This window comes from Rattus norvegicus, chromosome 19 (assembly GCF_036323735.1).
Source record: "Rattus norvegicus strain BN/NHsdMcwi chromosome 19, GRCr8, whole genome shotgun sequence".
Taxonomy (NCBI): Eukaryota; Metazoa; Chordata; class Mammalia; order Rodentia; family Muridae; genus Rattus; species Rattus norvegicus.
Window position 1 is genome coordinate 9,300,474 of NC_086037.1, and position 25,230 is coordinate 9,325,703.

The 25,230-nt window shown below is 40.2% G+C and overlaps 1 protein-coding gene and 2 non-coding genes across 13 annotated transcripts in view; all 3 read left to right on the plus strand.

The window, feature by feature from the left end:
• The window catches only part of Cnot1 (CCR4-NOT transcription complex, subunit 1), a 91,347-nt gene that overhangs the window by 39,184 nt on the left and 26,933 nt on the right, over window positions 1–25,230 (plus strand). For 5 of the 11 annotated variants that reach the window (XM_039097544.2, NM_001134840.1, XM_063277843.1 and 2 more), the window contains 16 exons: window positions 1,389–1,559; window positions 1,922–2,049; window positions 3,281–3,521; window positions 5,092–5,211; window positions 5,874–5,996; window positions 6,428–6,579; window positions 8,765–8,915; window positions 9,960–10,161; window positions 11,254–11,400; window positions 13,042–13,166; window positions 13,411–13,697; window positions 14,548–14,626; window positions 17,176–17,406; window positions 17,857–17,997; window positions 19,156–19,335; window positions 20,557–20,673. In XM_039097544.2, coding sequence (XP_038953472.1) covers window positions 1,389–1,559; window positions 1,922–2,049; window positions 3,281–3,521; window positions 5,092–5,211; window positions 5,874–5,996; window positions 6,428–6,579; window positions 8,765–8,915; window positions 9,960–10,161; window positions 11,254–11,400; window positions 13,042–13,166; window positions 13,411–13,697; window positions 14,548–14,626; window positions 17,176–17,406; window positions 17,857–17,997; window positions 19,156–19,335; window positions 20,557–20,673 — 2,595 coding nt within the window. The remainder of the gene's footprint in view (window positions 1–1,388; window positions 1,560–1,921; window positions 2,050–3,280; window positions 3,522–5,091; window positions 5,212–5,873; window positions 5,997–6,427; window positions 6,580–8,764; window positions 8,916–9,959; window positions 10,162–11,253; window positions 11,401–13,041; window positions 13,167–13,410; window positions 13,698–14,547; window positions 14,627–17,175; window positions 17,407–17,856; window positions 17,998–19,155; window positions 19,336–20,556; window positions 20,674–25,230) is intronic. The other 6 variants (XM_063277847.1, XM_039097549.2, XM_063277846.1 and 3 more) reach the window with 3 other exon arrangements.
• Window positions 9,179–9,299, plus strand: LOC120098682 (small nucleolar RNA SNORA50). The gene has a single exon (XR_005497106.1). It is a non-coding gene; the product is annotated as a small nucleolar RNA SNORA50 (small nucleolar RNA).
• Snora46 (small nucleolar RNA, H/ACA box 46) lies at window positions 20,054–20,188 on the plus strand. The gene has a single exon (XR_005497104.1). It is a non-coding gene; the product is annotated as a small nucleolar RNA SNORA46 (small nucleolar RNA).

Below are 25,230 nucleotides of genomic sequence, written 5' to 3' on the forward strand. Positions count from 1 at the left end.
TTTTTTTTTTTTTTTCTGGCGCTGGAGACCGAACCCAGGGCCTTGCACTTGCTGGGCAAGCGCTCTACCACTGAGCTAAATCCCCAACCCCAGCTCTGGCTGTCCTTAACTTCCTGTAAAGACCAGGCTGCCCTGAACTTAGAGATGCCTCACTTCACCTCTGGCATGTTGGTTATACAGATGAGCACCACTGTGCCTGGCCTGAAAGACTTCCAAAGGGCACACATGTAAGCTATTCTGTTTGGAAAATGAGCTGGAGAGGGAGGGCTTAGAGATTTAGAGCACTTGCTACTCTTTGAGAAGACCTGCATTTGTTTCCCAGCACTCCCATGATATCTCATAACTGTCTGTAAGAGTATCAGGTACCCACTTCTGACCTTGATGGGAACTACATGTACATGGTGCAATACATCGTGCAAGGAAAATACACAGGAAATAAAAGTACATCTTAAGAAAATCTATTTAATAGAAAATTATTTTTTAATAGGACTGGTGGTAGAGTAAATGCCTGGCATGAATGAGGCCCTGGGTTAAAACTTCAGCTCCACTAATATGAATACATTTTAATGTATTAAAACTTCACGGGGTTGGGGATTTAGCTCAGTGGTAGAGCACTTGCTACAAGCGCAAGGCCCCGAGTTTGGTCCCCAGCTCCGAAAAAAAGAAAAGTGAAAAAAAAAAAGTCACACTATGAACTCTCAATCTTTTCCTGTAAGTCTACTAAGTGTTGAAATTATAATTGTGCTGTCCTGCCCATCTAATTTTTTATATCTTGCTTGTCTGTATTCATGCAGACTTGTAGACTTGTTATACTAAATGTATAACACATGCATAGTGCAGTGGTGCATAGCATCAGAAATACTGAGAAATCGACAACCTTCCCGGGACCTTGCCTGGCACCTTACTGTTTCCATTGTGTTCCAGTTTGGAAGCAGATAACCCATCAGTATGTTATGCAGACTAAAGCCTGTTCTCTGAAGTACACGCATCCAGACTCTATAAGGAACAGTTGGTAGTGTTGAACACCTTTAAGCCCAGCACTTGGGGGGGAGGGAACAGACAATCAGGCTAATTTCTGAGTTCAAGACCAGCCTGATCAAATAGTGAGTTCTAGACCGGGGCTTAATATTTATTTATTTATTTATTTATTTAAATTTTTAATTTATTTATTTTTATTATTATTTGTTTTTATGTAATATGAGATCCAGTCTGGGAAAAAGCCAAAACAAAATGAAAAACCTTAAAAAGAAGATTGTTAAAATCCGTTAAACATCTTTGATACTGGTGGTTATTTTAAATAGAATACTCAGTATTATTTTCACTTGGCCAAAGCACCAATATTTGACTGTATTTGTTCTTTTAACTTTGAAATGTGTTCATTTTTTTAGAACCCGAGTTTGAATTTCAAGGAAGTAACTTATGAACTGGACCATCCTGGATTTCAAATTCGTGATAGCAAAGGGCTTCACAATGTGGTGTATGGCATTCAGAGGGGTCTGGGCATGGAAGTGTTCCCAGTGGACTTTATATATAGGCCCTGGAAACATGCGGAAGGCCAGGTAAGAATGATCCTTAGCTGTAGAATGAGGAGATAATAATCCTCAGGCAGTTTACCCATTGATAGCAAAGGTCAAGGAAGTGTTGCTTGCCTTCTGGTTTATATTTGTATTTTCACAGTTTCAGAATTGATGAGAGTTCTGTAAGGTGTAGCAGTCAAACTCTAATTGATGTTCATCTCCCAAGACCGTCTCCTGGTCATTTTCCGTCTCTTGAGTTACCTGCTGTTCAAAGGGCAGATGTTCCCTGCTCCCTCCCACCTCGTTTTTGAAGAGCCATTATCTAACAACCCCAAGATTAGGCTCGTGGTTTTCAGCATGCCTGGTTCTCTGTGGCACTTAAGGACTTTGTCTTCTTTTTCCAGCTCTCCTTCATCCAGCATTCCCTGATAAACCCAGAAGTCTTCTGCTTTGCCGACTACCCCTGTCACACTGTTGCCACTGATATTTTGAAAGCACCACCAGAGGATGACAATCGAGAAATTGCCACATGGTAAACTTTCCAAAAGCTCATATTGAGCAAGGCACAGAAAATTAACTTATTTTTAAGATTTATTATATATGCAGTCGGTGTTCTGCCCCCATGTCTGCCTGCACACCAGAAGAGGGCACCAGGTCTCAGTACAGATGACTGTGAGCCACCATGTGGGTGCTGGGATTAAACTCAGAGTCTCTGAAGAGCAGCCAGAGGTTCAGTGGTCCTAGCCTCTGAGTCATCTCTCCAGCTTGGAAATTTTATTGCTAATGAAGTGACTTAGTAAAGTTTTTTTTAAATAAAGGATGTTGAATAAAAGTTCTTTTTTAGTTACATTGTTGCTAGTTCAGTTTTTGTCTTTATGAGTCTGATATTTAGGTATTTTCCTCATTTTAATCTAGTTGACTCAAAAGGCATTTTTTGGTTGGCATTTCAGGGACAGAATGCAGACATAAGCCACACACACTTTTTTTTTTCTTTTTCTTTTCTTTTTTTCGGAGCTGGGGACCGAACCCAGGGCCTTGCGCTTGCTAGGCAAGTGCTCTACCACTGAGCTAAATCCCCAACCCCGCCACACACTCTTTAGTGTAAGTTCTTTCAGGTCATTTTTTGCCATTGCTGCATCATTTGTCGGCTAGCACAGTCCATGTTAAGGCCTGATCATTTCCCTCGTGGACTGAATGTAGAGTTAGGTTTTTAGATATGATTTAAACCAACCAGACTCTAATTAGTTTGTGCTGTGGACTTGACCGTTACACCATACTAAAACCTTTGCATTACTATCTAAGTGTTAAGGCTGTAACTTTGGTAGAAATCTTACTATATAAATTGTGTGTTATTTATGTGTCTATTTAGGACTTTTAACTATTATGAAATATCATTGTTTTTTCACACCAGTCCTAAACGTCTTGGTAATGAAGATCCATGATTATGCAAATCACTTACTGGTTGTTTATTTGATTTCTTTTAAAATTAATCTATAGGCATAGCATCATGGCCCCTTCCCAACACATACATGCATTTATGAAACCAAGGACTTTACACATTTTATAAGCAGGTGTTTTCCTGCCTGTCTAGAACCCCTGAAGCATGCAGTTTTTAAAATCCACAGCAACCACTTAAGAGTATTCCCTAATACCAGTGCATGGTAGAAATGTGATGTATGTCGTTTTATTCTGTAGTTGATGTCACTTTTAAAAAGTAGAGTTAGTATCTCAAGTGATCAAGCCTTTCTCTTCATTCTTGTTAGGAAAAGCTTGGATTTGATTGAATCTCTGCTGAGGCTTGCAGAGGTTGGGCAGTATGAGCAAGTGAAACAACTCTTCAGCTTCCCTATCAAACACTGTCCAGACATGTTGGTATTGGCCTTACTTCAAATCAACACCTCCTGGCACACCCTACGCCATGAACTCATTTCTACTTTGATGCCAATTTTCCTTGGAAACCATCCTAACTCTGCCATTATTTTGCACTATGCATGGCATGGGCAGGTAAGACAAGTCATGAGTTCTTCATTTCAGTAGTGACGTGCTGTGAAATCTCAGACTGTCAGCTTAGAGGGTGGTGCAGTAGTCACAGAGTGCTTGCTGCTCTTGCAGAGGACCTGAATTCAGTTCCCAGAATCCACACAGCAGCCAACAACTGTCTATAACACAAGTTCTAGGGCAGCCAGCATCCTCTTCTGATCTCCAGTGGTATCAGGCGTACACATTATGCACAATACATCTGATAGTCACATAAGATAAATTTAAAAGCAAAACATCTCAGTGTTATCACCAGACAGGCTTTTATTTGTTTTTTTTTCTATTTTCCGGAGCTGGGGACTGAACCCAGGGCCTTGCGCTTGCTAGGCAAGCGCTCTACCACTGAGCTAAATCCCCAACCCCAAACAGGCTTTTCATCTTTTAGGATCTTCCTGTTATTTCTATAAAAGTCCCAAGGGGCGAGGATGCAGATATTAAAACTCGCTCCCTGGTGTGACAGCACTCTGATGTCCATGAAGAGGTCACATATTTACTGTGACCACACAGGGACATAGGGTCCTGCTGTTACCTTCAGCAGTAATTGAGAGTCACTTGTATCGCAGACTGGACTGAAATTCCTATGTAGAAAGACTTTGAATTGCTCAATTTCGGATCCCCAGATTGTGGCACAGGTCTTTGAGTGTGTTAAGAAAGCAAGCACTCTGATAGGTTAGCTCTAACCCCCAGCCCAGAGATAACTTCAAATGCCATTTTTTTCATCTTTCCTAATTACATAAATAACGACAAGTAACAGATTAAAAATAAAAAAATGTGTTTTTATCACTTTGTTTCTGAGACCTTTTCTCTAGGTTTTGTTGTGGTTGTGATATCTGTGTGCTTACACACTGTATGAGCATTCAGAGGGTCAGGCTCTTCTTAACCTGGAGCCAGCCTGGCAGCCAGCAAGCCCAGTGAGCTTCCTGCTTCCACTAATGTTGCAGGGACTTAGCCTCATGTTTTCAAAGCAAGCACTTTTACTTGTTGAATGGTTTCTCTATCCCTACACCCCTAATTTTATAGACTAAACTTAACAAGTAAATGTCTCCTTTGCCCTCACACTCCATAAAGGGGGAAAAACAGGAAAGAAAAACAAGCGTCTCTGCCCATCCTGGGACTCTGGAGTTAGAGTGTGCCACTGTGCCAAGTGCACCTGCCTTAACTCCCCCTTTGTCTCATGTTTAAGTCTTTTCAGTCAGGGTCTCATGATGCTGAAAATAGAAGCACTGGGCTCAGTAGTTATGAGCGCACGTCTCACATGCCGAAATGACAGGCACACAGCAGTCCACTTGGCTTCTTAGGGCTTGCTTCTGTGTTTGAAAATGAATAAGCAGACTTCCACACGCATAGAAAGAAAACATGGTTTTTAAGTGGTTGACCAGGTTTGGCAGGGTGTGAAGAGCGTCACCGGGTCACTCGGCACCTGAGCCTGGCTGAGTCTTTGTGCTGATACATTTGTCTTTCATGAGTAGAACGTGGGAAGTTACCTGGGCATTTGTAGTAATGCCTTCCAGATGTTTAACCTTCCCTCTTTTCCTAGGGACAGTCTCCATCAATTCGCCAACTTATAATGCATGCAATGGCAGAATGGTACATGAGAGGGGAGCAGTATGACCAGGCCAAATTGTCTCGAATACTTGATGTGGCCCAGGACTTGAAGGTGACTTCAGAGGAACAGCGCTTTACTAAACTGTTAAGAATATTTACATGTAACTAGCTCATTTGAATTAAGATTTAGAAGCTTAAACATTGAACAGTAACGAGATTAATTTCAGATCGGTACATCTGTCTCAAGGGCTGATTTGTTTGCTTGTTTTGGAGGTATTAATTAGAATTGAACATCAGGGACTTAGACATGGTAGGGAAACATTCCACCCCTGAGCTGTACAACCAGCCTTTGGTCATGAGTAAACTATAAGGTAGGATTTTGTAGAAAGTAGGTTAATTTCAACTCTGTTGCAAACTCGTTAGAATATCCTGATAGTTAATCTAGAATATTTATCACTGTTGATCCTATGTTATAAAGTTGTGTTTAGGTACATGAAGCTTGGATGCAGATGCTGAAATTGGGGGAGGTTATTATTTGTGCCCTCGCTTTGTTCTTCATAGTAATCGAAAAAGAGCCAAGTAGTTAACTTACGAAGGTAGGCATGAGATGACCTTTTAAATGGGTCTTTAATTTTAAATAGAGTATTCCCTTAAGAAAAACTGTGTGACCAAGCAAGTAGTAGATATTTTATTTAGTAGACATGTCTGTTAAAGAAGGAAAGTAGAAAGTAGTACAGAGAAACGGCTATTACTTGACTTGGCGTTTCACCTCAGGCCCTGTCGATGCTGCTGAACGGCACTCCATTTGCCTTTGTTATTGACCTTGCTGCACTCGCTTCTCGGCGTGAATACCTCAAACTTGACAAGTGGCTAACAGATAAGATAAGAGAGCATGGGGTAAGCAGTGTCCAAGAAATGCTCGTTTTTCAAAATTTTTTAAAAAGATGTTTTGGGGTGACTGGAGAGATGGCTCAGTGGTTAAGAGCACTGACTGCTCTTCCTCAGGTCCTGAGTTCAATTCCCAGCAACCACATGGTGGCTCACAATCATCTTTAATGAGATCTGATGCCCTCTTCTGGTGTGTCTGAAGACAACTACAGTGTACTTATATATAATGAATAAATCTTTAAAAAAGAATGCTATGGGATTGAACTCATGACCTGTTAGGCAATTGCTTTAACCTCTGAGCCATATCCCTGTCCCAAGAGGTACCCTTTTAAGATGACATCTAAAATGTTGTTTATTGTAGATGGTAGTTAATTGTATTTAGTTCTTCAACTAAAAGTCAAGATAAATGTAAAATACACTGAAGAATTTTCTTTTTTTAGGAGCCTTTTATACAAGCATGTATGACTTTTTTAAAAAGAAGGTGCCCTTCTATTTTGGGTGGACTTGCCCCAGAGAAAGATCAGCCCAAAAGTGCTCAACTTCCTGCTGAAACACTAGCGACAATGTTGGCCTGTCTACAGGCTTGTGCAGGGTAAGGAGAATGTGCTTGGGAATACTTTGAGATGACTGTATTGGACCAGGCTTGGTGTGGTTCTTAACAATCACCGAGACACTCAGGAGATAGGGACTGGTGCTCATTGTGAGTTTTGAGGCCAGTTTGGTCTTGATTGAATTCATGACCTGCCAGGGCTATGTGGAAAGACACTCTTAATCAAGACAATCAATTCAAAAAGTATGTCTAACCGTAATTTATTTGGAGAAAGTGAGGTTTGGGAAAATGATATTGTGGAACGAAGGGCAGGTGAATCTCTTTGAGTTCCTGACCACCTAGGGAGAATAGTGGGACCTAGTCTTGAAAGTAAGAAAAAATCTGTTGGTTTTTAGTTCTAAGATACTACAATGTTAACAGTGTGTTACAACAATGAAATGAATGAAAATGTTGTCTTTTTTTGATTTCTTAAAAATGCCATGTTGTGTGGGTTTATTCATGTTCTTAATTCTTCCATGAAATACTTAGGACTTCTTACTGCTCTACCATATTGTCTTAATTAAACATCCCTTTAGTAAACACTTATGTTGAAGCTAATTAGGTGCCTTCCAACTCTTCCAAATTCCTTGAATTTTTATGTGATTTTCAAAGTCAGTTGGTACGTCCCTGCAGAATTGCAAAGCTGCTCTGGAAGTCACAGTTGATGCTTTTCATCTGTAGCTCATAATAGGGCCTTGAAGAACTATTTTGAAACAAATGATTGAGATATGACTAGGAGTGATATATGAGATAAAGGTTTGTAGAAAATAGGTTAAGAGGTAAATTGCTGTCCTGATAAAATTAGGGCCTCCAGTCCATGAATCTGGGGTGTCTTTGTATTTTAGTTCTTGGACTTTTTTTTTTTTTTTTTATGATTTATTTATTTTATGTACAGCATTCTGCCTGCATATGTGACTGCAGGCCAGAAGAGGGCATCAGATCCCATTACAGATGGTTGTGAGCCACCATGCGGTTGCTTAGGAAGAGCAGTCAGTGCTCTAACCGCTGAGCCATCTCCAGTTCCTTCTTACTCTTTTTTTCTTAAATGGTAGGAACGAAGCATTCTTGTTCTGTTCCTGATTTTGGGGAAAGTGTTAAGTGATTTATTTACATGTATTGATACCTGTGGGGGTTTCATAGGTTTCCTTGTTCAGGATGAATTCCCTCTGCCTTTTACGCTGGCTGGCTTGCCTGCCTGCCTGCCTGCCCTCCCGCCCGCCCACCCGCCCTCCCTCCCTCCCTCCCTCCTTCCTTCCTTCCTTCCCTCCCTCCCTCCCTCCTTCCTTCCCTCCTTCCTTCCCTCCCTCCCTCCCTCCTTCCTTCCTTCCTTCCTTCCTTCCTTCCCTCCCTCCCTCCCTCCTTCCTTCCCTCCCTCCCTCCCTCCCTCCCTCCCTCCCTCCTTCCTTCCTTCGGCATTTACATAAAGTCTCAGCTGTATTGCACTGACTGACTTCTAACTACTAAAGTATTCTTTTTGCCTTAACTTCCTGAGTCTTAGGATTACAGTTCTAGTTAGTCTGTCGTTATTATGAAAGCATTTTCTCAAAGATCTTTTGATACTGTTTGATAAGATTGTCAGATTATTTTTTTTAATTCTTGTAGTTTGTGATCTCTTATGTTAGTAAGATTGTAGAGGTTAGATTTTTGTATCTTAAATTTCACATGGTAGTTGTGTGTGTGTGTGTGTGTTTGTGTGTGTGTGTGTGTACACACAGTGTGCTATAGAATTACATTTGCTTGTATTTTATTGAGGGATTTTATTGTTTATTCCTGTTTTGTAGTTTTTGTTAAATTTGTCTACTTACATTGTTGATGTTACAGAATTCCTAAGTTTTGAGTGTACTGGTTCATTACTGTTACCATTTTAGCTGTGTCAGCTGGTCTAGTCTTAAACACCTGGATTTAAGCAGTATATTGGCTTAAGACTCCTGCCTGCTAGAGATGTTGCTCCCATTCTCTAGTAAACATCTTTATTCAGTAGCTGAAATGTCTTTGTCAAGTACAGTTATTGCCAGAAGTTTTAAGATAACCTAGTGTTCAGAAAATCCTGTTGGTAAGTGGCAGGTGCAAGGGGGTGACAGACAGTTGTAGCCGTGTGCTTCAGAGCATGGTAATTGGTGATCGGATTGGTGTCTTTAGGCATTCTGGGAAATAGCAAGCGTATATCTCATTTTTCTTCTCCCTGTAGGAGTGTTTCTCAGGAGTTATCCGAGACTATCCTCACCATGGTAGCCAATTGCAGTAATGTAATGAATAAGGCCAGACAGCCACCACCTGGAGTTATGCCCAAAGGCCGCCCTCCTAGTGCTAGCAGCTTAGATGCCATTTCTCCTGTTCAGGTAACAGATTCTTCTTTTTTTGGTTGATACATTCAGAATAGACCAAACACCTGCATCTTTAGTAGCAGCTTGAGTTTTATTTCAGTTACCTGCATGTGTAACATATTTTAAAGGAGATCCTTCTTCCATAGGCAGTGAAACTGAGAATAGACTTTAATAACCAAGTAGAATATGACTGAGAGGAAAGATAAAAACAAAACACTTATTTAGGTAAATGAAGAGGGTTTTTTTTTTTTTAATTAGAGTTACACTCTTGAGAAAATGAGCGCTGCCTTTGAATCTGATGTCTTACTTGTAGCTCAAGGGCCAGGCAACAGTGCTAGAGGAAAGAACTGGGCTCTTCAGCGCTCAGCTGAGCTGCTCTTTTACAAACAAGGTCCATTTAAGTCACTCCCCGACATCGTCCACCCATTCTCTTTGGGAGCAACATATTCCACTTTGGTTTAAGATGCACTGAATGGCAGATTGGGGTTTAAGGAAGGAAAAGCACTTAGATTCTTGAGTGTCTACTTTATAAGACATTTGCTTGTCATTTCCCATACTCATAAAGGTGTGCAGTAGTCTCGTACATAGCTACAGCACTTAGAGTACAGTTGGTAGGGTTTTCCTTAATCTCTGCAAATACCATATTTTGTTGTTGTTCCCTTTTGAACTCTGAAAATTATAAAATTTGATGATGTGTCTTAAATGAAAGATTCTTTTAATGTGTTTTAAGTAAAATAAGAGGCTGAATTTCATTTGATTTATAATGTAATATTTGCCCAATGTTACTACTAAAAGTTTAGTAATCAAACAACAGTGAGGGCATTTATCTTGTTAGTTTTGTAGTCTTCCTATGACTCTGGTTCTTTATGGGGGACTTAGCTCTTTAACCTACTCTGTATCTAGTATGAAAAATGGACAAGCAGACTTGGTATTGTTATCATTGTTATGATTGTGTGGGTGTTAAAGTGTTTAGAATACAGAGGTATTACTGTGACTTACTATACTCCTGCTACATTTCCTTTTCCTCAAAACATGCAATACGTGTTTGTTTTTCTTCAGATTGACCCTCTTGCTGGAATGGCATCTCTTAGTATAGGTGGTTCAGCTGCCCCTCACACCCAGAGCATGCAGGGTTTTCCTCCAAATTTGGGTTCTGCGTTCAGTACACCTCAGTCACCAGCAAAAGCATTTCCACCACTTTCAACCCCAAATCAAACAACGGCATTCAGTGGTATTGGGGGACTTTCATCACAGCTTCCAGGTGAGGGGAATTGGGTAAGGTTGGAATTATTTGTAAATTTTATTGTGCCGTAGTTAGTGTATGATAAAGAATTTGGAATGATTTATAAAAGAAAGGAAATTAGGGAAAATGTGAAAGGTACACACACGCACACACACATACACACACACACACACACACACACACACACACACACACACACCCTCCCTTCCCCTCTAACCCAAGTTGGGGAGAAGGGAAATATACGGTTTAATTTTGTTCCTTTTAATGGCAATAAATGATTGGGGTTTTATGGTAATAAAGTTAGCCGAGTTAGTATGAGGATTCACGTTCACCAAATGATATATGCGTAGCATGTAGGCCATATACTTGTTTGTTGCATTTTGTGTTATTTCTTTTGATGCATTTAATACTGGGCCAGTCACATGCTAATTGTATGAATTCAGCCTTCAGAAAAGACTGCATATCAAATTCAAGCTTTTGTTTTACATGACTTATATGATACATAGAAAATACTGTTGTATCTTTAAAACCTTTTGAATTCCTTCTCAATATTGTTGATTTGTAATTTTACAGTGAAATGAAGATTATATTTTTTTCTCTTTCTACATACTTCTTTTGTAGAGGCTCTAGGTTAGCACACTAAAAGCCAAGAGTAAGGCCTCAGGATGAAGCGACTTAGTTACTGTTGCATGTGGTTCTAGACCTGATGAGTACTTCACTCAAACCGAATCCAGGGGTCTATCTCAGCCTTCTTAGCACAGATGTCACTTTAGGCTTTTGGTTTTCACTGTTGGTGTTTGTTGGATTTGGGGTTAGAGTTGTGACTGGTGATGATTATGAAGTGATTGCATGAGGTACCTTACTAGTGTGGTCCTGTCAGTGATGGTCCAGTGCAGTGGCTCAGTGGAGAAGGCTCTCGGACCTCAGGGCCTGGAGATGGGAGTTTGCTCCTTTGAGCCCGTGTGAAGGGGAAGAAGAGCAGTTCATGGTTTGTCTTCTCAGCCTCACATTTATGTGTGGTGGACCTGTCCTCACACATGCATCATGTTTAATTGTTCTTCGAAGTGGAGAAGTATCAACTAAACTTCTGGCTGCCTTTATTCTCTCTAGTAGGTGGTCTTGGCACAGGAAGCCTGACTGGCATAGGAACTGGGGCCCTTGGACTTCCTGCAGTGAACAGTGATCCTTTTGTACAGAGGAAACTGGGCACCTCTGGACTCAACCAGCCTACATTCCAGCAGAGTAAGATGAAACCTTGTAAGTGGTAGTGTTGTCTGTGACTGTGACGTGTGACTGACACATGTAAACACTTCATTTTTCTGTTGTCCTTAGAATTATGTAGATACAAATTGATTTATATGTTGATAATAGGTCATTATTCCATTAGCTATGTCCTTAGACTTGTGGGAATACACAAATTTGAATTAGTAAAACTAAAGCTCCAGCTGTACTCTGGGTTGCCAAAACAAAACGATAGTAAAAGGCATCCTCACCATGTCACCGTGCCACCCTGAGAGTAAGAGTAGGCATAGGAAAGGGAAATTTGGAACGTGCCAGTTTTTCATACAAAATTTTACAGATCACACAAAAATCTATTAATGTGGCTTTCAAGAAGTCGGAGCCCCAGGTATGGTGTTACATGCCTTTAATCCCAGGATTTGAAGAAGGTGGATTTATTGAGTTTTAGGCCAGCTTTGTCTAGGCAGTGGATTCAAGGCCATTCAGAGCTGTAGTGACAGACCCTTCCTCACGTGGCAGAAGGAAGGAAGGAGCAGGACGAGTGAAGCAGCCAAGATTTCAGATTTCCGCTTCAGTCAAATTTTTGCAGTAAATTACATATTAATTACCTAGCGTATGCAGCTTTGTTTACCTCATAAATATCACTGTGTAATAAGACCAATTTTTATACTCACTTTTGTAGTAATATTGCCCAAAAGAAAACAGAAAACATTCTTACACATCTAGCAACATAGTTGATTTCCTGTCTGCTTTATTACTGAGGCTAACTGAATACCGATGTTGGAAGAATTGAAATAGCACAGTGGTTATGCACGCAATCCCTGCACCACCTGAGAGGCAGAGGCAAGCTGTAGCTAGCCTGGGCTAACTTTATACACACTACTATTTTTTCCTTAAAAAGTAAAGGTGGTTGAGAGCACTTGAGTACTCTTCAGAGAGCCTAGGATCCGTTCCCAGAACCCAGATGGCAGATCACAACTGTCTGGAACTCTGGGGTTCTGACAGCCTCTTCTGGTCTGCAAGGGCCCCAGGCGTACCAGGCATGTACACAGTATACTTGCAGGCAAAACACCAGCCAGTCCACATCAAAGTAATCTTTATGGAATTGGGGAGCAGGACAGGTGTTTGTGGTGTAGGCCATTAATTCCAATAGAGGCAGATGGATCTTGAGTTCAAGGCCAGCCAGAGATATTGCCTCCAATCATCATCATCATATATATTAAATACCACCCACTGACTTGAAAATGTTAGAGTGAAAGGCTTGTCTGAATGTTAATGTTTTTAGCATGCTTTGTGTCTGTGTGTGTCATGTTTTTATGTTGAATTGTTTGTTTATTACAAAGCAGTGAAGACTTGCTCATCATGAGTCATGAGTGGGTTTGTTAATGGTTAGGGGTTCTGGCCTTTTGAGCTTTCTTTTTACTGCAGTAGGATTTACAAAATACTGTACAACCAAGTAAAGCAATTTATTTAGAAGTCTTTTTTGTCTGCCTGTACAGCTCTGTTGGTAAAATCCATCATTTGATCCTTGAACCTTCAGTTTTTTTTTATATGTCCCCTCTTCCCCACTTCAAGTTAGAACCATGTTAGTCTCTCTGGCTTTCTGGGGGAATTGAAAGATTTAAATATGTATACTGATAGCCTTTTCCTCCCCAATAGCCGACTTGTCTCAGGTGTGGCCAGAGGCAAATCAGCACTTTAGTAAAGAAATAGATGACGAAGCAAACAGCTATTTCCAGCGAATATATAATCACCCCCCACATCCAACCATGTCTGTTGATGAGGTGAGTGTCTAGGCTTCCTGATTCTCATGTTCATAAACTCGAAATGAGGGCACTTTGAAGGTTTTTAGAAATTCACTTAAAATGTAGTATTTCTGTGTATCTTTTGAAATTTTAATGTTTGTGTCAGCTCTGTTTTTTGGCACTGGTAAATGCTTTTCTCAGGAAGTCTGCTATTCAGGTATATGAGGATGATTCTTGGTAAAGTTTCTTGTATGCATGCATTGTGTTTATCTTGCTTTTCCAGGTACTAGAAATGCTACAGAGATTTAAAGACTCTACAATAAAAAGGGAGCGAGAAGTATTTAACTGTATGCTAAGGAACTTATTTGAAGAATACCGGTTTTTTCCCCAGTACCCTGATAAAGAATTACATATAACAGCCTGCTTGTTTGGTGGCATAATTGAAAAAGGACTGGTCACTTACATGGCATTGGGTCTGGCCCTGCGATATGTTCTTGAAGCCTTACGGAAGCCTTTTGGGTCCAAAATGTATTATTTTGGTATTGCTGCACTAGATAGATTTAAAAATAGGTGAGTACTGAGACTGACACTTCTTCCTTCTTCCCCAGGCCTTCTCAGCCTTCTTCGTTCTGGGTGTATCTTTTTTTTTTTTTTTTTTTTTAAAGATTTATTCATTTATTATATATAAGTACACTGTAGCTGTCTTCAGATACACCAGAAGAGGGCACCGGATCTCTTTACAGATGGTTGTGAGCCACCATGTGTTTGCTGGGAATTGAACTCAGGACCTCTGGAAGAGCAGTCAGTGCTCTAACCACTGAGCCATCTCTCCAGCCCTGGGTGTATCTTTTTATTATGTGGAGCAGCAACTAGTGTATATATATCACACACAATGCGTACACTTCCATATTAGGTATATACTAACCTGTACAGCTAAGTCCATTGTGTGCCCAATGTACAGAGTGAATTTTTTTTTAAAGCAGAGATAATGACTCTGTTTATTTTGTATTACACAATTTTCAGTTACTTTTAAATTTTGATTGGATCTCTTCCAGTCTGGCCTGGAAATCTTAATTCTCTGTTCTTCAGTGTCCCGAGTGCTGAGACTGTAGGCCTGTGTGAGCATACCTGGATGATGGTGTGTCTCTGGGTGGAGTGAGGGTCATCCCTGTTGGTGGTCATCCCAGTGTTTCCCCTGAGATGTAGCCAGGCTGACCTTGAGCTTATGCCGCTGTTGTTATTGTTAGGTCCTGGGGTCGTGTGTGCACCATTCCTGGCTGGCAGTCGTCTTCCGTTTGACGTTGTCTTCACAATAACAGTGGTGGAATGATTCTCAATAGTAGTGGCTGGAAAAAACAAAACAAAACCCTTTTTCCTGTACTTACATGAAATGATGAATGAACAATTTATTTTTTGGCAGATTGAAGGACTATCCTCAGTATTGTCAACACCTGGCTTCTATCAGTCACTTTATGCAGTTCCCACACCATTTGCAGGAGGTAAGTGTCCTGATCTGTATGCCTGTCAGGTGGGCAGAGGCTGGATTGACTCTTGGTTTGTTTGGGGATTCAGTGAGAGACGCTAGTAAGGTTAAGGTGGGTTTTGTTTTGCTTTACTCTGTTGTAGGATTACTGCGTAGTAAGTGTAAGGACACACACTGTTCATGGCCTGTATGGAGGGTAGAGGATCCTTGTGGATTGCAGGCCATGTTCTTGGAATTCCGCTGCTGTTCTTGGGCGTCCTAGACAAGTGCTCTCCTTAGGCTTGCCCTTTGTGGGTTTGTTTGTTTGTTTGACACATTGTCTCACTATGCCCCTCTAGCTGCCAAGAATCCAATAGGTATCCTTGGCTGTCTCAAAATTCAGAAATTCCCCTGCCTCTGCGTCTAAAGTGCTGGAATTAAAGGCGTGAGTCACAATGGCTAGGTAAAGATTCTTGAATGATCTCAGTCTATGAGGTCGTTCCTTGCTCAGTTTTGGACTTAATAATAAGCCAAATTAAAATGTCATTCATGGTGTAATGGTTTTGAGCTGTAGTTTTTATTGTTGAATTAAAAGGCTTTTACCGGTTCTTGTGACCTGGTGATACTTTTGAACAGTAGGTATATTTCACTCAGTGAATCTTTACATATATGCAAACTTTCCTGATTCTAGAAAATAGTGGAGTTCAGAGGTTGGTGGCACCCACCTTTAATCCCAGCAACTGCATCTCAGATGAAGGCTAGCCTAGTCTATAAAGTGAAATCTGGTCTGTGTGCCAATGCTAGACCGTCTGATCCTATCTCACAAAAAATAAACAACCCCCACGACAAAATTACACAATCCAAAGTTGGTCTACAAATTGTTACTTAAAAAAAAATCTTTTAAGTTACCTGCTTAGATTCTGTGGAGGAACTCAGCAGGAGTCAGCTTCTACAGAAGTAGACCTAGGAAATAATGCATATTATTCTTGGTGTTCCATTAAAATTTGAGGACCCTTTTTAGTGGTTCATTTGGAATGATAGCCATTAATTATGCACACTTTTGACTTGAATTTTGGATATTCAGTTTGAAATGAAACTTGTTTAATTTCTTAGGATTCTAATTGTTAAAATTTACATACAGAAGATATTTCATAAGGAGTAAGAATGATCACATTTAAAGTCTTAGCCTGCCAACAATGATGACAGTGTGGGAAATTCTCATGTAGCCCTACAGGCATTATTGATTGGTGAGAGCAAGGATTAGCCTTTCCCAAGGGAGGAGCTCCCCAGTCAGTTAGTTACTCAGTGTCAAATAATCAATCAACATAACACAGTACTGAAGAGACTGAGCAGATCGTGTGTGTTTGTGTGTGTGGGGGTGGCAGGGATAATATCATTAGAGGCCATGAATTTAAGATTGCATGGGTGGTACATGGGAAGATGATAATTTAATAAATTGCAAACATTTTTTAAAGGTCCTGCCTTCCTGTTGATGCTTCTAGGGAACAAATTAGACATTTATATTCCCCATCCATCCATCCATCCATCCATCCATCCATCCATCCATCCTATAAGACAAGCACCTTTTTAAAAAAACACCAAGGTGTCACTGTCTTTACTTGAACTCAGAGCTCCTATTACTGTTCGCTCTGTCTGTTGTGGTTAAAGCTGTGCACCCCTGTACCTGAGTCCTCAAACGCCTTGAACAAATCACTTAAGCTGCACATGGTTGCTTCACACCTTAATCCCATCACTGGGAGGACAGGGGTAAGCAAATCTCTTGAAATCAAGTCAGATTAGGGCTACATAGGGATAGTTTGCTCCACCACCCCCCCCCCACACACACACACACTCCCACCCTCCCAGAAGGAAGACAGACAGACAGACAGACAGTATTTTAGTTATTAAGAGATTACATGTTGTGGTTTTACTGTTTAGGTAGGGATGATTGATGTAACATTAGGTGAACCCCATGCCAGTCTTCCGACTGAGCTCTGAAAGTAAAGTGTCAGTCACTGTTGTTGGTTCTGCTTAAATTTGCTTGCAGTTATAGTTCTTCTGTTTTATATTAAGAGTCTTACTGATATACAAAACACAGTGTAGTATGTTTATGCTGAGGTTCAATCAAATGTAGCTTGACATAAATTTAGAAATTTTTAAAGGGTTTAAGGAATTTTATTTACAGATATCTGAGACTGCTTTTTTCCCCCAAAGATTTACTTACTTAATGTGTGTGAGTACACATTTGTTGTCTTCAGACACACCAGGGCATCAGATCCATTACAGATGATTGTGAGCCGCCATATGGAAGAGCAGTCAGTGCTCTTAACCGCTGGGCCATTTCTCCAGCTCACCCTGAGACTGCACTGGCCTTTTTCTTTTCTTTTCTTTTCTTTTCTTTTTGCAGGCTAGTTTAAAGGACTTTAACATACTAGTTTATCTTTATTGGTCTTCAGTATCCTCTTAAGTATTGCCCATGTCAGGGAAGGATTAATAGAAAACTAAAATTATTCTTACCCTTTCATAAAACAGAATTCTTGATTTCTATTAAGATGCCTTTGTATGTTTCCCTCTGTGCCCATGTAGTACATCGAATATGGACAACAGTCTCGAGATCCTCCTGTGAAAATGCAGGGCTCTATCACTACCCCTGGAAGTATTGCACTGGCTCAGGCCCAGGCCCAGGCCCAGGTTCCAGCAAAAGCCCCTCTTGCGGGTCAGGTTAACACAATGGTGACCACCTCAACAACCACCACTGTTGCTAAAACGGTTACAGTCACCAAGCCAACAGGAGTCAGCTTTAAGAAAGATGTGCCAGTAAGTAGCAGGTCCTTTTGCTTTCCCAGGATCTGTTGGTGTGAATAGGTAGTAGGGAATTTGTGTGTTATTTTACTGGAAGCATAAAGGTCAGCATTGTCCCAGAGAGCACTATGTAATGTAATAATTCAGGGATGGATTTAATGATCTTACCAGTGTAGTTATATACCCTGTTCATTTTTCATGCTAATGGAATCTCTGTAATCTTTTTTAAATGTTTTATTACCTTTCTATCTTGTTTATTTTGTGTGCATGTGTCCTATGATGCGTATCTGGAGGTCAGAGGTCTTAGGAGTTAGTCCTCTCCTTCTGGCATCTGGGTGCCAGGAATTGAACACAAGCTGGGCTTGGAGTCCAGTGCTCTCCTCTTCTGAGCACTTGCAGCACTTCTGTCTTCTAGGATTTCCCAGTCACACCTCAGCTGCTCTAACAGTGCATTATTACTTCCAGCCTTCCATAAACACAACGAATATCGATACACTGCTTGTGGCCACAGATCAAACTGAGAGGATTGTGGAGCCCCCAGAGAATATTCAAGAGAAAATTGCTTTTATTTTCAACAATCTCTCACAGTCAAATATGACACAAAAGGTAAGCATGATGTAATAGCTTATGAAATGCTCTCTTCTTTTCCTTGATGGATGGAGGGATTGGTTTTTGTTTTGTTTTGAATTCAGTTAAGTCAGTTGGTTTGTTCTGTCTATAGTCCAAGCTCCTGAGGAGGCTGAAGTAAGCATAAGGAGCTGGTGGCTTTTCTATCACGTAGCTATCACTGCAGAGCCTGTCTAGAAACTAAAGCCAATAAACTCAGGTTAAAAGGTATGATTTTAGCTGGGTGTGGTGGCACATGACTTTAAAAACATTTTTTAAGGTTTTTTTTTTTTTTTTGTAGGAATTAAACAGTATCCTTTGTTGTAGTATTGTTTTGCAGTGACTTGTAACCTTTTGAAATAATGTCATGCTCTCCTGAGAAGGGAAGTGTTATTTTTTTCCTTCCTTCCTTTCTTTGAAACAAGGTCTCATTAACTAGCCTTGGCCAACCTGGAACTCACTATGTTAACTTGGATGGCCTCTAGATTCTGTCTGCCTCCCAAGTGCTGGGATTTAAAGGTATGCACCACCATGCCTAACTTTGGTAGAAAGTTTTGTTTATGTTCTTCCAGAATCTACTATAATTGCTTATTAGGCCCTGTGAGCACATGAAGTAGAGGTTTAGAAAGCATAAGGAATGATGCTTCCCTGCTAAGGTACTGCTTTGACATGACAGTGGGTTTCAGGCTGAGCTTGCTGACACAGGGAAATAGAGGCAAGAGGATTTCTGTGAGTTTGAGGCTAGCCTGGTCTATATTGTGAGTTCCAAGCCACCTAGGGCTACATAGACAAACCCTGCCTCAAACAAAAAAAAGGTAAGTAGGTTTGATCTGTAACGTTAACCTGCTGGGCTTTGGTGTAAGTTTGTAATAGCAGCACTTGTGAGGCTGAGGGAAAGTTTTGAAGAGTTTGGGCGAGGTCAGCCTGTGCTATTGCATAGGAAACCTTGCCTTTAAAAGAAGAGCCCACACCCACTGTTAAATCTGACGGTTGTTTGTTGTTGAAGTGTCATGGGAAAGGCCAAGCCTAACAGTTTAATACCATGTTTTGTAAGAAGCCAGATGCTGTGTGCTATGAGAACCCAGACCTCATTTTATCTGTTGTTTACATTTTTTTTTAATACTAATTCTCTACTACTTTGTCGTGTTTATTGGCTAGGTTGAAGAGCTTAAAGAAACTGTGAAGGAAGAATTTATGCCTTGGGTTTCCCAGTATCTAGTTATGAAAAGAGTCAGTATTGAGCCAAACTTTCATAGCTTGTATTCAAACTTTCTTGATACATTGAAGAATCCTGAATTTAACAAGATGGTTCTGAATGAAACCTACAGAAACATTAAAGTAAGAGTTCTTATATTTCCTTTAGTAATTAGCTTTAAAGTTGATCTTGTAGGAAGATTTGATGTTTCTCTTTATGTCTATGTTCGATGTGTCCATGAAAAGTGCCTTAGATTTTTGTTTGCAATGTTAACTACTGGGTTCCATAAACATTTTAAAATTATATTTGTGTGAGTGTCTGCACACTCATACATGTGTGTGCGCTCAGAGGACAGTTTTTTAAAGTCACTTTTCAATCTTCATGTATAGCTTCAGAGTTTTACTGTTACATATAACAATGTTCAGTATTTTTGTGGCATGCCATCTTGTTGACTTGTCATGTCTGTGTGCGTGTATGCGTGGGTATGTCCAGGTGCAATAAGTTCTCGGGTCTCTATCCTGGTTTTTTTGTTTGTTTGTTTGTTTGTTTGTTGTTTTTTTTTTAAGGGTCTTACAGAAAACTCAGGTCTCTATCCTGGTTTTTAAGAAAATGGTCTTACAGAAAACTCATTCTGATGGTTGGATGTCAAGATACCTTGATTTCAGACGTATTTGAAATATGTTTTTTCTGGGATTCTATGTAGTATAAGGTTAAACTCTTACTATACTCGTTCCATACAGTTCAATTATTTTATTTCTAAACTACCATTTATTTTTAAATATGAAACTTTGTAAAGAAACAGTGTAAACCAAATGGAGATGGGATCCTTCATTTCTGAGTAACTTGGCTGGCTTAGGAACTAGCACTATATTTAAACCTATGGATGGGAAATGTCCCCATTCTAGGTTACGCTGTAGTGCGAGAAGAATTCCTGGCGCCTCATTGCACAGCTGACTCGCGCCGTTTGGCTGTTGCTCTGTGAGCTAAGGGACATGACCGTTCAGCTTTATTTTCTTCTATAGCAAGGATGATTGCAGTCTTTGGAGTTTCCCATGCACTCTGAGGCAAATTTTATAATAACCACTTGTTTGCTTTCTTTGTCGTGCTGGGATTCCGATTCAGGGTCTCGTACATGATAGCTAAGTATTCTACCTAGCAAGCTCCTAAGACGTTTTCAAAGGTAATGTCAACAGTTTGCTAATGAACAAGTAAGATAATACCAATATGATACATGGGAGAGATCTGCTTTAGGTATATTCTCAGAACTGAATTCTTTTAGAAAGGGCATTGAAACTCTGAAGTACAAAATTGAGAATTTCTTTTATAAGCTTATTCTCTTATTTATAAATTGTATACTATTGCAGGTGCTGCTGACTTCTGATAAAGCTGCGGCCAATTTCTCAGATCGTTCTTTGCTGAAGAACTTGGGACATTGGTTAGGAATGATCACATTAGCTAAAAATAAACCCATCTTACACACGGTAAGTTTTATATGGTTCAAATTTGGCTGGAAGGAATGTTTCAGTTGTCACTGGGTTTTGTAAGACTTTAACCATGTTTGAATTCTTTTTTTTTTTTTTTTTTTTTTTTTTTTTTTTTAAATTAACTTGAGTATTTCTTATATACATTTCGAGTGTTATTCCCTTTCCCGGTTTCCGGGCAAACATCCCCCTCCCCCCTCCCCTTCCTTATGGGTGTTCCCCTCCCAACCCTCCCCCCATTGCCGCCCTCCCCCCATAGACTAGTTCACTGGGGGTTCAGTCTTAGCAGGACCCAGGGCTTCCCCTTCCACTGGTGCTCTTACTACGATATTCATTGCTACCTATGGGGTCAGAGTCCAGGGTCAGTCCATGTATAGTCTTTAGGTAGTGGCTTAGTCCCTGGAAGCTCTGGTTGCTTGGCATTGTTGTACTTTTGGGGTCTCGAGCCCCTTCAAGCTCTTCCAGTTCTTTCTCTGATTCCTTCAATAGGGGACCTATTCTCAGTTCAGTGGTTTGCTGCTGGCATTCGCCTCTGTATTTGCTGTATTCTGGCTGTGTCTCTCAGGAGCGATCTACATCCGGCTCCTGTCGGTCTGCACTTCTTTGCTTCATCCATCTTGTCTAATTGGGTGGCTGTATATGTATGGGCCACATGTGGGGCAGGCTCTGAATGGGTGTTCCTTCAGTCTCTGTTTTAATCTTTGCCTCTCCCTTCCCTGCCAAGGGTATTCTTTTTCCTCATTTAAAGAAGGAGTGAAGCATTCACATTTTGATCATCCGTCTTGAGTTTCGTTTGTTCTAGGGATCTAGGGTAATTCAAGCATTTGGGCTAATAGCCACTTATCAATGAGTGCATACCATGTATGTCTTTCTGGGATTGGGTTAGCTCACTCAGGATGATATTTTCCAGTTCCAACCATTTGCCTACGAATTTCATAAACTCGTTGTTTTTGATAGCTGAGTAATATTCCATTGTGTAGATGTACCACATTTTCTGTATCCATTCCTCTGTTGAAGGGCATCTGGGTTCTTTCCAGTTTCTGGCTATTATAAATAAGGCTGCGATGAACATAGTGGAGCACGTGTCTCTTTTATATGTTGAGGCATCTTTTGGGTATATGCCCAAGAGAGGTATAGCTGGATCCTCAGGCAGTTCAATGTCCAATTTTCTGAGGAACCTCCAGACTGATTTCCAGAATGGTTTTACCAGTCTGCAATCCCACCAACAATGGAGGAGTGTTCCTCTTTCTCCACATCCTCGCCAGCATCTGCTGTCACCTGAGTTTTTGATCTTAGCCAATCGCACTGGTGTGAGGTGAAATCTCAGGGTTGTTTTGATTTGCATTTCCCTTATGACTAAAGATGTTGAACATTTCTTTAGGTGTTTCTCAGCCATTCGGCATTCCTCAGCTGTGAATTCTTTGTTTAGCTCTGAACCCCATTTTTTAATAGGGTTATTTGTTTCCCTGCGGTCTAACTTCTTGAGTTCTTTGTATATTTTGGATATAAGGCCTCTATCTGTTGTAGGATTGGTAAAGATCTTTTCCCAATCTGTTGGTTGCCGTTTTGTCCTAACCACAGTGTCCTTTGCCTTACAGAAGCTTTGCAGTTTTATGAGATCCCATTTGTCGATTCTTGATCTTAGAGCATAAGCCATTGGTGTTTTGTTCAGGAAATTTTTTCCAGTGCCCATGTGTTCCAGATGTTTCCCTAGTTTTTCTTCTATTAGTTTGAGTGTGTCTGGTTTGATGTGGAGGTCCTTGATCCACTTGGACTTAAGCTTTGTACAGGGTGATAAGCATGGATCGATCTGCATTCTTCTACATGTTGCCCTCCAGTTGAACCAGCACCATTTGCTGAAAATGCTATCTTTTTTCCATTGGATGGTTTTGGCTCCTTTGTCAAAAATCAAGTGACCATAGGTGTGTGGGTTCATTTCTGCATCTTCAATTCTATTCCATTGGTCTATCTCTCTGTCCATGTACCAATACCATGCAGTTTTTATCACTATTGCTCTGTAATACTGCTTGAGTTCAGGGATAGTGATTCCCCCTGAAGTCCTTTTATTGTTGAGGATAGCTTTAGCTATCCTGGGTTTTTTGTTATTCCAGATGAATTTGCAAATTGTTCTGTCTAACTCTTTGAAGAATTGGATTGGTATTTTGATGGGGATTGCATTGAATCTGTAGATTGCTTTTGGTAAAATGGCCATTTTTACTATATTAATCCTGCCAATCCATGAGCATGGGAGATCTTTCCATCTTCTGAGGTCTTCTTCAATTTCTTTCCTCAGTGTCTTGAAGTTCTTATTGTACAGATCTTTTACTTGCTTGGTTAAAGTCACACCGAGGTACTTTATATTATTTGGGTCTATTATGAAGGGTGTCGTTTCCCTAATTTCTTTCTCGGCTTGTTTCTCTTTTGTATAGAGGAAGGCAACTGATTTATTTGAGTTAATTTTATACCCAGCCACTTTGCTGAAGTTGTTTATCAGCTTTAGTAGTTCTCTGGTGGAACTTTTGGGATCACTTAAATATACTATCATGTCATCTGCAAATAGTGATATTTTGACCTCTTCTTTTCCGATCTGTATCCCTTTGATCTCCTTTTGTTGTCTGATTGCTCTGGCTAGAACTTCAAGAACTATATTGAATAAGTAGGGAGAGAGTGGGCAGCCTTGTCTAGTCCCTGATTTTAGTGGGATTGCTTCAAGTTTCTCTCCATTTAGTTTAATGTTAGCAACTGGTTTGCTGTATATGGCTTTTACTATGTTTAGGTATGGGCCTTGAATTCCTATTCTTTCCAGGACTTTTATCATGAAGGGGTGTTGAATTTTGTCAAATGCTTTCTCAGCATCTAATGAAATGATCATGTGGTTCTGTTCTTTCAGTTTGTTTATATAATGGATCACGTTGATGGTTTTCCGTATATTAAACCATCCCTGCATGCCTGGGATGAAGCCTACTTGATCATGGTGGATGATTGTTTTGATGTGCTCTTGAATTCGGTTTGCCAGAATTTTATTGAGTATTTTTGCGTCGATATTCATAAGGGAAATTGGTCTGAAGTTCTCTTTCTTTGTTGTGTCTTTGTGTGGTTTAGGTATAAGAGTAATTGTGGCTTCGTAGAAGGAATTCGGTAGGGCTCCATCTGTTTCAATTTTGTGGAATAGTTTGGATAATATTGGTATGAGGTCTTCTATGAAGGTTTGATAGAATTCTGCACTAAACCCGTCTGGACCTGGGCTCTTTTTGGTTGGGAGACCTTTAATGACTGCTTCTATTTCCTTAGGAGTTATGGGGTTGTTTAACTGGTTTATCTGTTCCTGATTTAACTTCGATACCTGGTATCTGTCTAGGAAATTGTCCATTTCCTGAAGATTTTCAAATTTTGTTGAATATAGGTTTTTATAGTAAGATCTGATGATTTTTTGAATTTCCTCTGAATCTGTAGTTATGTCTCCCTTTTCATTTCTGATTTTGTTAATTTGGACGCACTCTCTGTGTCCTCTCGTTAGTCTGGCTAAGGGTTTATCTATCTTGTTGATTTTCTCAAAGAACCAACTTTTGGTTCTGTTGATTCTTTCTATGGTCCTTTTTGTTTCTACTTGGTTGATTTCAGCTCTGAGTTTGATTATTTCCTGCCTTCTACTCCTCCTGGGTGTATTTGCTTCTTTTTGTTCTAGAGCTTTTAGGTGTGCTGTCAAGCTGCTGACATATGCTCCTTCCTGTTTCTTTCTGCAGGCACTCAGCGCTATGAGTTTTCCTCTTAGCACAGCTTTCATTGTGTCCCATAAGTTTGGGTATGTTGTATCTTCATTTTCATTAAATTCTAAAAAGTTTTTAATTTCTTTCTTTATTTCTTCCTTGACCAGGTTATCATTGAGTAGAGCATTGTTCAATTTCCACGTATATGTGGGCATTCTTCCCTTATTGTTATTGAAGACCAGTTTTAGGCCGTGGTGGTCCGATAGCACGCATGGGATTATTTCTATCTTTCTGTACCTGTTGAGGCCCGTTTTTTGACCAATTATATGGTCAATTTTGGAGAAAGTGCCATGAGGAGCTGAGAAGAAGGTATATCCTTTTGCTTTAGGATAGAATGTTCTATAAATATCTGTTAAGTCCATTTGGCTCATGACTTCTCTTAGTCTGTCGACATCACTGTTTAATTTCTGTTTCCATGATCTGTCCATTGATGAGAGTGGGGTGTTGAAATCTCCCACTATTATTGTGTGAGGTGCAATGTGTGTTTTGAGCTTTAGTAAGGTTTCTTTTATGTATGTAGGTGCCCTTGTATTTGGGGCATAGATATTTAGGATTGAGAGTTCATCTTGGTGGATTTTTCCTTTGATGAATATGAAGTGTCCTTCCTTATCTTTTTTGATGACTTTTAGTTGGAAATTGATTTTATTTGATATTAGAATGGCTACTCCAGCTTGCTTCTTCTGACCATTTGCTTGGAAAGTTGTTTTCCAGCCTTTCACTCTGAGGTAGTGTCTGTCTTTGTCTCTGAGGTGTGTTTCCTGTAGGCAGCAGAATGCAGGGTCCTCGTTGC